At 28.9% G+C, this 12,249-nt stretch overlaps 1 protein-coding gene across 1 annotated transcript; it reads left to right on the forward strand.

Annotated features, from left to right (window-relative positions):
• Positions 1-3,368: 3,368 nt before the first annotated feature.
• On the forward strand, positions 3,369-11,536 carry LOC100800794 (IAA-amino acid hydrolase ILR1-like 6). The gene is made up of 5 exons (XM_003523384.5): positions 3,369-4,114; positions 5,057-5,182; positions 9,974-10,288; positions 10,399-10,527; positions 10,975-11,536. The coding sequence occupies exons 1-5, from the start codon at positions 3,650-3,652 to the stop codon at positions 11,338-11,340; spliced, it is 1,401 nt and encodes a 466-aa protein (XP_003523432.1). The 5' UTR covers positions 3,369-3,649; the 3' UTR covers positions 11,341-11,536.
• The last annotated feature ends 713 nt before the right edge of the window (positions 11,537-12,249 follow it).

Consider the following 12,249-nt stretch of genomic DNA (forward strand, 5'->3'; position numbering starts at 1 on the left):
GCCAACTTCAACTGACGTGAACGATGGCGTCGGCAATTATCTCGTGAACTCTTCTAGTAGTGTTGGGTGTGGACTTTTTTTTTATAGGTAAATTAAATTTTATTAAAATTAAGCTAATTGTAACACAGTAAGTGTACAAATAATAGAACAGGAACTACATTTCCATTCATATGCATTTTTTTCGAATGTTTATTCTGTTTCTGAAACTATAGGTTACGAATTACTTCATATGCACGCAGAATAATTCCCATCTACAGTACGAACTATCGTAACTACTCCAAACCTGCTACAACCGACTATGTAAATTAACAACCATAACTCACTCGATATATAACAGCAACTACAACAGATTTGCTAACTAACGCATTCACAATGCATAGTTATTTATAAGGTTGCTTAAATGTATTTTTTATTAAAAGTTACAAGTTAATATGATGAATGAAATGAGAATGGGAGAAAGAAAGAGATAATGCATTTAAGAATCTCTCGCATTAATAAAAATTAACAACTAATATCTTATTTTATTCATTACACGGATGATATTTATAAATTTTATTGAAGATTAATTTTTGTCAAAAATTTTATTCAGCTACTTCCAGTGGATCCTTTCCTAGTAATGTTTTTCCTTTCATCTATAAAACTTAAATTCAATATATTATTTAAGAAGAGTTCAGTCAAATTATCAACTCCATCATATCATATACTTAAGTTCATATCATAGTTTTTATTATGTTTATTAGTATAATAATTTTGAAATATAATGTTAACAATAATAAAATAAATAATATAAATAGTGTAACAGCTAAAATAGCAACCTAATGTAACAAATATTCAAAACATAATATAAATAGATAAATTTAGCATTTATCAATATGAATATCTTGAAATATAAATTTAATTATTTTTAAAAATATTTTTTTATCAATTTAAATTAGTTATTAAAAATTATATATTAAAACATATTGTGAATTTTAATTATAATATAATTTATACATAAAAAATACTACACGAACTAAAATGGTGATAGTGTAATTCTCCCTTGCAGTTTCCACTGAGTCTTTTCCTGCAAGGCTCTCGTTAAAGTTTTAAAAACATGCGCTATTAACTATAGGCCTAGCCTGCCGGTACATGCGCTGCCATGTCTGCAATTTGCAATCAGCCAAAATCTTCTCATATCCTTAGTCGGTTATTAGATATAATTAGATTGGAGTGTTTCTAACGAGAGAATAAATTATGATTTATTTTACATTTAAAATATATTATAGTAATAAATAGAGAAAAATAAATTTATGTATTTGAATATATGTTTTTGAAATAATAATTTTTTTCAATAGTATGAAAACCTTACCTAATTGTAATATTTATTTGATTAAATTGAATTCTTTAATTTAATTGTCAAATAAATTTTTTTCTCTTGCAAAGATTTAAACATTTATTTGTATAATCCCATAGTTTTAATGTTAAATTGATAGTAAATTAATTATAATTAATTTACCAATCAAGATAGTTGTCTAATACTTTTTAACATTCCGATAATCTAAATATTATTGTTAAACTTTAATAAATTAACACATTTAATCAATGAATGAGTTAAAGAAAACATTTTTTTTTAGTTCAATTGTTCTGTCCAAAATCTTAATTTTATCATATAACTCAAATTCATTGGTTAGAGTTGATGAATTTTGTTTGATTAATCATTAGTTCTACAAATATTTAATCATATCTAATATTCATTCAACTAGTTTCATAAGAAATTAGATATCTGAAATTAAAATATAATAAATAATTTGTTAATTAATATGACAATCTCATGTTAAAGGAAATTATTATATTTATTATTAAGAAATTTCTATCGACATACAAAGATAATATTAACTATTAGAAATTATCAATTAAGTAAGTTCAATGATGATATCTACATATACCTCATTCATATATGTAATTTAATAAATAAGATATATTAATTTTTATTCAATAAAGACCTTTACATATATATTAATATATTTGAATTGTTGATGTTTTATTTATAATAATTTTACGATCAAGAATAATTTAAATTAAAACTATAAAAGAGTCAAATAAGTGATTTTTTTTAATTATTCTATCGAACTCAACTCCACCCAACTAAGGGTTGGTTATGTTGTTAAAAAAAAGATGAATCTTACCCAATTAAATTTAGTTGAGTTGGATTAAAATGTTGACTAAATTAAACCTAATCTAACTCACTTACATTTACATTCCCAGCGTGTATATAAAATTTACTACAAATTTAAAATGAGTAGTTTAATGTATATTTACATATTAATGGGGCAATGGCATATAATAAGGTATCCATACTCGTGTTACTCATAATTAAAAATAAATTAAATATTATTATCATATATAAAGTATGTTACTCTGATTTTTTATTTTTATTTTTATAGGAGAATATTAGTTTGTTAATTTTATTAGAAATATGGATTTGAGATTTGAACTTGGGATTTTTTCCTCCTCCCCTCAGTTTTAAGCCCCCATTTCTAACTCCTATGTGAACCTTATATTTCATTAATTCATTTTTAGTATAAATATATGTTTATTTTTTTTTTAATTTCATTTATTGTTCACTTCTTTAAATTTTTAATATATTAACAAATATGTAATGATACATCAATGACTAGTCCAAATAGTATTCAACTTAATTTTTTTAAGTAAGATTTTAAATTTAAGGATGGAAAAAAAATCAAATAATTAATACCTAATGATACTTATACAATTCATAAATACTTCTTTAATAAATATTTCTAACACCATGTGAATACAAATTAGCGAAAAATAATTAATACTCATACTTTTCGATAACCCCGTAAGTAAAACTACAAGACTAACCCTTAAAACGTAAATATTATTGAAGTAGGTTTTACCTCAGCTAGTAAAATGGTACATACAACAAGAAAATCAAATTTGCCAACATATTTAAGAATGTTTTACCTTATATTTGATACGCTTTTATTTTACCAGATTTGCTTGTAATGTGTTTATAATTGTAAGTTTAATTACTAATTTGTTTCATTTACGTGCATATTTTTTACATTTTAGTTTATACATCTTCAAATTACTTGTTTTAATCTTTACACATTTTTTAATAAATTTTAATCCTAATGCTTACGGACACTAAAATGAATTAAACAGTATATATGTAAGAACTTTAACAAGTTAAAATTTTTAAGATATATGTATAAGAACTAAAACTAATAGTAGTAACTTTTAGGTATAAAAGCTAAAATAAATGGTTTATGTAAGTATAAGAAATAAATAAGTAATTAAACTTATTGGAAAAAAAGTAATTAAAATTAATTTTGTAAACAGAAATATTTAACAGGTTGCTTCGTGCGGCAAATATATTCAATTAGAGTTTTATTGCAATAGGAATAAGTACACCAATGTCTACCCACGTGCTCCAATTCTCCAACTGCTATCATCGAGGAAAACCAGAAAAGATGAAAGAAAATTCTGTCACCTCCATCCTTTTAAAGTATTTTTATTACCACGTGTTGAAATTCACGTCTTTCTTCTCTCTCATCCCTTTCTCTTCTCCCCTTCTATTTTACGCCCCTCCTCTGTGCTTAGCTCTCTTCACTCTGTTTCCATTGAGAGGAAAAAAAAAAACAGCATGAAGAAAATCCGCAACTCCATCCTACTCTTATCAATCTTTCTGGCAGCCTCGTCGGCGGTTTCATCCGCGGAGCCGATTCCTTCCGCCGCCTACGACCGCGTGCTTTTCCCGGACCGCCGATGCCAGAAGACGGTGTCGGAGAACAAGACGCGACGAGGATCCTCTGCGGCAGCGGCGGCGGGGTGTGAGGTGTGGAGCGAGTCGTGTTCGGAGGCGGTGCTGAGCGTGGCCCGGCGCGCGGAGACGGCGGAGTGGTTGAAGAATATTCGGCGGAAGATCCACGCGAATCCGGAGCTGGCGTTTGAGGAAATCGAGACGAGTCGTTTGATAAGGGAGGAGTTGGATCTTATGGAAGTTAGTTATCGGTACCCTCTCGCCAAGACCGGTATTCGAGCCTGGATCGGCACGGGGGGTCCGCCTTTTGTTGCGATCAGAGCTGACATGGACGCACTTCCCATCCAAGTACTACTAGCTTCTTCCCCTCTCTAGTCCTTATTAGACTAGTACTACTACTATTTATTTATTTATTCCTCCAATTTTTCTCTGTTTTTCATCATGCCTTCTTGAAAACCTAAAATCAAATAATAATAAAATAATATCGGAATAAGAAAAGGCTCAATTATTGGACTTGTTACTTCTTTGATGTTACATAATTACTTTGTTGCCTAAGAATGTTTATCCCTAATGCTATTTTTCTTAATTTTTAATTTAAAATAAAAAAAACTTATTTGCTAAAGAATTATGGGAATTTGATAGTGATGGAAAGATTTATGTTTAAATGTTTTTATTTGATTGCGAATAAATTATAATTGTATTTTTTTAGTTGACAGAGTATACATCACAAGATCTTTGATTTGTCTTTATCTGTTTCACATTAATGATAAAACTTTAGATATATCTTATTTATCTTATTTATTTGAATGTGTCAATGTGGTATAAGTAATAAAAAATGTTACTTTTTAAGTTTTACAGTAACTTTTGTATCTTACACAAATACAAACAAAAATAAACTGAATTACTTATATATTTTTGTAAGGGAAGGGGGAAACTTTTTTTTCTTTTGTTGGAGAGAAGGTATTTCTATTCTTGATGTTTTTTTTAGAGAGTATTAATCCGTGTTTTATGTAATTTTTTGTAGTATTTTGCTTTTTATTAAGTTTGTTCATAGCTTTTTTAAACCAAAAATAGAAAGCTTCATAGGTTTTTCCCATCTACTTTTGCCCTACTTTATTACTGCTAAATATTGATTCACTTTCTATGCATTCAGAAGTGGGAAAAAAAAGCGCTTAACTTTGCACTACAATAAAGCTCTTAGCTATAATAAATACTCTTTGATAGTAAATTGCAATTTATTTTTCATATAAAACAAAATTCCATCTCATCACTAGTTGGGATTCGTTGTAGGAAGCTGTGGAATGGGAGTACAAATCTAAAGTTGCCGGCAAAATGCATGCTTGTGGGCACGACGCACATGTGGCTATGCTTATCGGCGCTGCCAAGATTTTGAAAACTCGAGAGCATTTATTAAAGGTTTGTTCTTCTTCCCTTATCTTATTCAACAAAGTATTCCACTATTTCGTAGAATTAATTTGGGACAGTTCCTCTATCATACTTTACATTTTAATTTCTTAATCAGCCACAATTAACACTTAAGAATTTTTATTTATAATTACATAAATTTAATTATTTGTTCAATTTTCTGAGTAAGAAAACTTATATACTTTAGCTTAATTACAAGGCCATGAAATCTATGAAATTTGACTGTAATCTCTTCAATTATTGAATTACGGGAAGGAATAGAAGCTACTTCACACATTATGTTTACCGTTTTTTTACATTGATAAATAGGAACAGAGAGAGACAGAGGATTCACTTCCTTTTCCAAGCACGGCGCCTCTTTATAGTGGCATAACTTTTATTTTTATGAATATGGCATAACTTATTTGAGACGACACTTTGGCCAAAAAGTCAAGTCCGTTACACTTCCTTTGCCTCTTTAGTAGTAAATCTCAACAATTCTATTGCCCTTTTCTGCGGAACACACAAAATCTATTACTTTCCGCGGCTTAAGATATATTGCCGCTATCAGTTAATGTCTCCCCCAAGGACAGACAATTGAAAGGTTTAATCTTATGAACTCAATTGGTGGACCATTTAAACTTGAATCTGAAAAAAATGGCCTTCTTTTTGTTTTTAATTTGGTTCCTTTTAAAAAAAACCCTCAATGTTTTACAAATTTTCTTTCATTTTGTTTTCCTTTCTCCCCTCTCTCAATTTATGAAATGTCAAGATTTTTAAGGTGTGTTCACGTGTTTTTATCAACTTGGCGTACCTGTGTGTTTGTAATATGTGTTCAAACACACACTAACGTGGTGTTTTTTATTTATTTATTAATTAGTTATTTTAAGAATTTACTTTTTTTGAACTGTTACAACAAAAAATTTACATTATCAAGCCATCATAAGTCATTTTAAATATGGCTTTGAGTTTAAGTGAGGTATAACGTTACCCGATCTACCCAATTACACACACACAGTTGCATGTTTAATTATTTTAAAAATATATATGTATTGAAGAAATAATGCAGGATGTATTTTTTTAATATTTTGTTGATAAATCTGATTACCAAACTTAATTTAATTCATTTTTTTCATTAAATTTAATTCATTCTTGATTAAGTTGCTTTTATTCAACTTATGCATTCAAAATTATCTTAACCTAATTCAATCTATTTTGATTGGTTGCGATATTTCTTTGAAAACTTGACCCGACTTGTGATTTGTCTTAATATTTCGAGTATGAAATTGACCCTCAGCCAAAGTTATGAGTACTCCTCATTCAAAAAATAAAGTTTTAACTTTTATGCACTAATAGTATAATTATTTTTTACATGATCAAATAATTAAAAATGATTTTCGTAATCCTATATGGGCCAGTTTTCCGCCAATGCCAAACACAACCGAGATTAGATATTATATTTTCATTTCTGATGAAAATGGGTACGGATTTGATGGTGGTTTTAAGGAAGGAGTGTGAATCTTAACCTTTGGTCGGGTAAGAAATTAAAGAGAAAGGTAGATAAAAATAATTAGCCGTGTTTAAAAGAAAAGTTAAGATGAAAATAATTAGATCTGCCATATTATTTTTGACTTATTTTCACCCTTTTTTTACACCTCTCTTCATTTTTCTTCTAATTCTCTTCAATTAAATATATTTAACTTTTACTTATTTTCACTCATTATTTTTATTTTCATCTATTCTATATCTTTTTTCTCTATCAAACCCAACCTCATTGAAATGCTTTATATGACTATTTTTATTTAAAAATTCTCAAATCTTCTGAAGCAATGTTCGATAGTTATTGTGTGGGATGTTTTTGGTTTAGAAGATAAAGTTAAGGAAATTTCTTTAAATTAAAGTACACTCTAAAAGATGTAAGTCGGAAAAAAAATACAAAATTCCAATTCAAAAATATTATTTTCATCTCAAAAAACACTGTCTCATTAATATATCTGGTACTCTTTATGAGCAAAGTTTGCTTTGCCGTGAATTGGGCCGAGCACGTTCTTTTAATAGCGCTAGCCTAGGGCATTTATCAGTTCAGACCTAGCCTAGGGCCTAGGGGTATTAATTCATATGCCTTTTCTACGGTTTTAGTATTTGAAGAGAAGAGAAGTCTTAGTTATGCATTAAAATTAATCGCATGCCATTGCCACTTGCCACTTGTCACAAGTATAAAGAGGAAGGGAACAAGTTATTTGATTAGAATCTTCCTTTTGGTTTATTATATTTTACTATTATTTTATTTTAATATTTTATATTTTTAAAAATTTTATTTTAATCTTTCATATTTTTAAAATTTTTATTTTGATACATTAAGTTTTAAAAGTTTTATTTTGATTTTTTATATTTTTCAAAATTTTATTTTGATCTTTTATGTTTTAAAAAAAAATTATTTGGTCATTTCTTCTAATTTTTGTTAGTAAACACATGTTAGTGTGTTGTTAACTTTAAATTTTGAAATTTGAATTAATTAATATAAAATAGTGGCAGTTAAAAATTATTATTATCTTTTTAAAATGTATTTAACCACTTACTTTCTTAATCTTATGTCATCTTTTACTACAAATTTCATAATCATCACAACATAAACAATGTAATAATAGTGTACTCAAATGTACAATATCTCGATCACCGTAGTCATTATGAATAAGTGTTATGTCATAAATACGTCATGATTTAACACCAACATAGATTAGAAACATTAGATCTCGATGACGATGAAAAAATTTAGATTTGATGTCGCGATAACAATTTTAGGTCTTTCTTCAATTTTATCATATTATTTTAAATTAATTATTTAAAAATTAATAGAATAATAACGTTTTATTGAAAAAAATGAGAAGAAAAGATTAAAATGAATCTTTGAAAACATAAAAGTTAAAAATAAAAATTTTAAAATTAAATATACTAAAATAAAACTTTTAAAATATAAATAATCAAAATAAAACTTTTAAAATTAAATATAACAAAATAAAAAATACTAAAATTTAATAAATCAAAAGTAACATTTTTATTACTATGGTAGGGGCCACTGGTAGGGGGTAAGCCAACGAACGGGTGGGGAATCTTGTCTACGGTCGGGTCTACCATATCCACATGCACATGCACTATCTTTAGAACTTACACAAAACACACAAAAAGGCTAAAGTTTAAGTTGACTGTCAGATGAGAGGAATCTTGCTACTACTGGCGAGCGTAGATTGTCATTTAAGTAAAAGTTAATCTTTATTTTTCGTGTAACCTAAAATCAATAATACCGTACTCAAATACACTAGTATTACATTTTCTTAGGTGTGTGGATCATTTCATTCACAAATGATAAGCACTATTATTAATATATTTCTATTTGTAAATATTGCTTCAAATTTATTGAGTTTATTTCTTGATTTTATACATTTTCTAGTGTGTTAGAAGAGTGTGATAATAAGTTTATTACAAGTACTTCTCTCAACAAAATGCCAAAATCTAAGAAAAGCAACAATTATGTATTTTTATATATTTGTATAATATTTTTTTCTTTTTTAAGTTTTCTCTTTCTTTTTTCTTTTTATGATATTATATTACATCACTTACCATTTCTTTTAATTATGTATTTTTATATATTTGTATAATATTTTTTTCTTTTTTAAGTTTTCTCTTTCTTTTTTCTTTTTATGATATTATATTACATCACTTACCATTTCTTTTATTTTTAATTATCTTTTTCTTCTTCTACTTCTACACTGCAAAAATGACCAGTACAAAAATTTTTCATAGTGAGAAAATGGAACTTCCTTTCATTTAGACGCGGGAAGAAAACAGTAAAAAAAAGAAGAGTATGTGCCGAAGTCATGTAAAAGTTTTTTTTTCGACGAAAATAAAATAGAGAAGAGCAAAAAAATAAATAATTGAAAAGAAAAATTCACTTCCCCATTGTTATACTAAAAGTAAAATGATACATATTCATTTATTATATAATTTCAATTTTTTTTCTTTTCACTTTTCTTATTAATTAAAGAAGGAAGATTTTTTTTTCTTTTTATCTAAATAAAAAATAAAAAATAAAAAATTTGACCTTTTTTTTTTCTTTTCATTTTTATGTATCCAAAACAAGCAGAAGAGTTCTCTACACTTCTGTTAACTACAGAGTTCATTCTTAATAGAGCTGTGGATTAACGGGCAGTGACTCAAACTTACCATAACCATCTGGTGAAGAGAAAAAACACTGGCAGGGAACTCCACATTCTTGTTCTTGTACAATATTCTAAATGCAATCTTAAGTGTCTATCTCATTGAGATGCGGAGACTAATATATACGTAGATAATGAGTTTTTATATAGAGTTGTTCAATTATAAATACTGTTTGAATTGTTTTAAAATAATTATTTGTCAATAAATTTATCATTCATGATGAATTATAATTCATGATGAATTATAATTAATGAGGATAAAACTTTTTTACACTAAGGTGGATAACCCTTTTTCTCTTTTAGATAAAACACAAAATTTAACGTACTAAGTAAAAATTTTGAAAAGTTATAGGGTCTAGGAAGATTTGTCGTTTAATACTAAATAAAATAACAAATTTATGAAGACTATTGTGATTTCAATTTCAATGCAAATAAACCTGTTGACCTTGATAAGTTTCATTATTGGGAATAATGGGTTTACACTTGTCATAAATTGAACTCTACTTATGTCCAACCAGGCTTAGTAGTAATCTTAACAAGAACAATGTCTTATGTCTAATAAGTGATAACCTTGTTTTGTCCATAACAGGGAACTGTAATTCTGTTATTCCAGCCAGCAGAGGAAGCTGGTAATGGAGCAAAACGAATGATGCAAGACGGTGCTTTGGAGGACGTTGAGGCTATATTTGCAGCTCATGTATCCCATGAGCATCCAACTGGTATAATTGGATCCAGGCGTGGACCCCTCCTTGCAGGTTGTGGATTTTTCAGAGCTGTCATTAGTGGCAAAAAGGGCCTTGCTGCCGATCCTCATCGTTCTGTTGATCCAGTTTTGGCTGCTTCAGCTGCAGTTATTAGCTTACAGGGTATTGTCTCCCGCGAAGCAAATCCATTGGATTCTCAGGTTTTGCTTCATATCAATATACCTTCTTTTCAAAATTTCAATCCCTGTTTGTGTGTCTTTTTGTTGCATACCTTCTCTGACTAAGTACATGGCTCCCTTTACAACTTTAGGTTGTCTCTGTGACTTCGTTTAATGGAGGCAACAAGCTTGACATGATACCCGACACAGTGGTCCTATTGGGGACTTTCAGAGCGTTCTCTAACACCAGCTTTTACCAGCTACTTGAAAGAATAGAGCAGGTTCCCAACTACCTCATTTTTATCATGCTTAATTGAACTTTTGGTCCTTTAATTATCATTGTTTCTCGAATTTGGTTTCTCATTTTTTCTTTCGAATTTAATCCTTGTAATGTTTTATTTATACAATTTTGGGCCATCTATTAATTTGACATCTAATATTTAACAAAAATACTAACATTGGCAGTAGAATGCTGATACGGATGCGCTGACATGAATGTGGAGTGTCAAGTTAGCATTTCTGTTAAATACTAAATGTCAAGTTATCAAATGCATCAAAATTGCATAATTGAAACAGTGAGGATCAAATTTTCAAAAAACAGAAATCTGGAGACACCAAATTTGATAAATGAGAGGCTCAAAGTGAAATTAAGTCTTACTATTATTAAAGTGAACTGAACGTAAATGACTGAATGAGTTTAACTTGAATCCTGTTGTTTCCCCAAATAGGTGATTGTGGAACAGACTAGTGTCTACAGATGCTTGGCAGAAGTTGACTTCTTTGAAAAGGAGTACACTATTTACCCTCCCACAGTTAATGATGACCGAATGTATGAGCATGTGAAGAAGGTGTCCATTGATTTGCTGGGTCACAAGAATTTCAGGGTAGTTCCACCTATGATGGGTGCTGAAGATTTCTCTTTCTACTCCGAGATGGTTCCCTCAGCTTTCTTCTACATAGGAGTAAGGAATGAAACATTGGGGTCTACTCATACGGGACATTCTCCATATTTCATGATTGATGAAGACGTTCTACCAATAGGTGCTGCTGCTCATGCTAGTATTGCAGAGAGGTACCTCATTGAGCATGGTTGATGTTGGAAGATAGTTAAAAGAGCTCTGCTCTTGTTGTCACGTCTTCTCAACTTCGTACAAAATTGGTACACGAGTTCACCCGTCCTCCCCATGTTTCTCACATGAGTAAATTCTCACTTTAGTTCGTGATATATTGTAAGTGTTTGTCACTTTAGTTATGAAGTTAATAAAATCTTTACTTTAGTCTCTACCTTTATTAAATGCCATTAACTGTAGCTCTTTTTTACATTTAAGCTACATTTACTTTAGTCTTTAATAATAACGTGAATACAGTATATTAAACAAACTATAGTAAATAACATTTTACAAAAGATAAAAGACTAAATTAAAGATTTTGATAGTAAAGGATTAAAATACCAAACACTTAAAATTTAAGAGACTAAAATAGAAATTTACTCTCCCTATATTCATTTGTTGCTTGATGTTAAGGAACAGTAGAGACCAGATTATCTTTTTATCCTGTTGAGAGTAGGCTCAGAATAAAAAGGGAAGCGCCAAAATTTGTTCTAAGGTGGTTTGAAACCTGTTTATTTTTCTGGATGCAAGGCAAATGTCCAAGTGTATAAAGTATAAACATGCCAATACCATAAGTATTAAATAATAACTTAATTTGAGTAAATCCTCGTATAGTTAACTTATTCTTAACGAAACCAATCGTATAAGCACGTCTTATTAATAAGAGAAGGCTTTTACCAGCTAATATAAACTGCAATGCCCACGCCCTAAATATATAAAAGGGTAAACGAAGGAACGGAGGCTATGAAATTTGGATATAATTTTGAAATTTGACCGGCTAGTTTTATACAAACATGCAATAACGATGGCTTCTAGATTATATAATCAAATTCGATCTTAATAATCCACCGTGAGATCCATTGTTACAAAATTAAGTCACTGTCCTAAAGTATC

This window comes from Glycine max, chromosome 4, assembly GCF_000004515.6.
Source record: "Glycine max cultivar Williams 82 chromosome 4, Glycine_max_v4.0, whole genome shotgun sequence".
Classification (NCBI taxonomy): Eukaryota; Viridiplantae; Streptophyta; class Magnoliopsida; order Fabales; family Fabaceae; genus Glycine; species Glycine max.

What these genes read in the sequence shown, in the direction of transcription:
- LOC100800794 (XM_003523384.5), top strand. Translation starts at nt 3,650, where the DNA reads ATGAAGAAAATCCGCAACTCCATCCTACTCTTATCAATCTTTCTGGCA. An exon ending in TGGACGCACTTCCCATCCAA is followed by an intron (nt 4,115 to 5,056) that starts GTACTACTAGCT and finishes GATTCGTTGTAG; the next exon opens with GAAGCTGTGGAATGGGAGTA. An exon ending in CTCGAGAGCATTTATTAAAG is followed by an intron (nt 5,183 to 9,973) that starts GTTTGTTCTTCT and finishes TGTCCATAACAG; the next exon opens with GGAACTGTAATTCTGTTATT.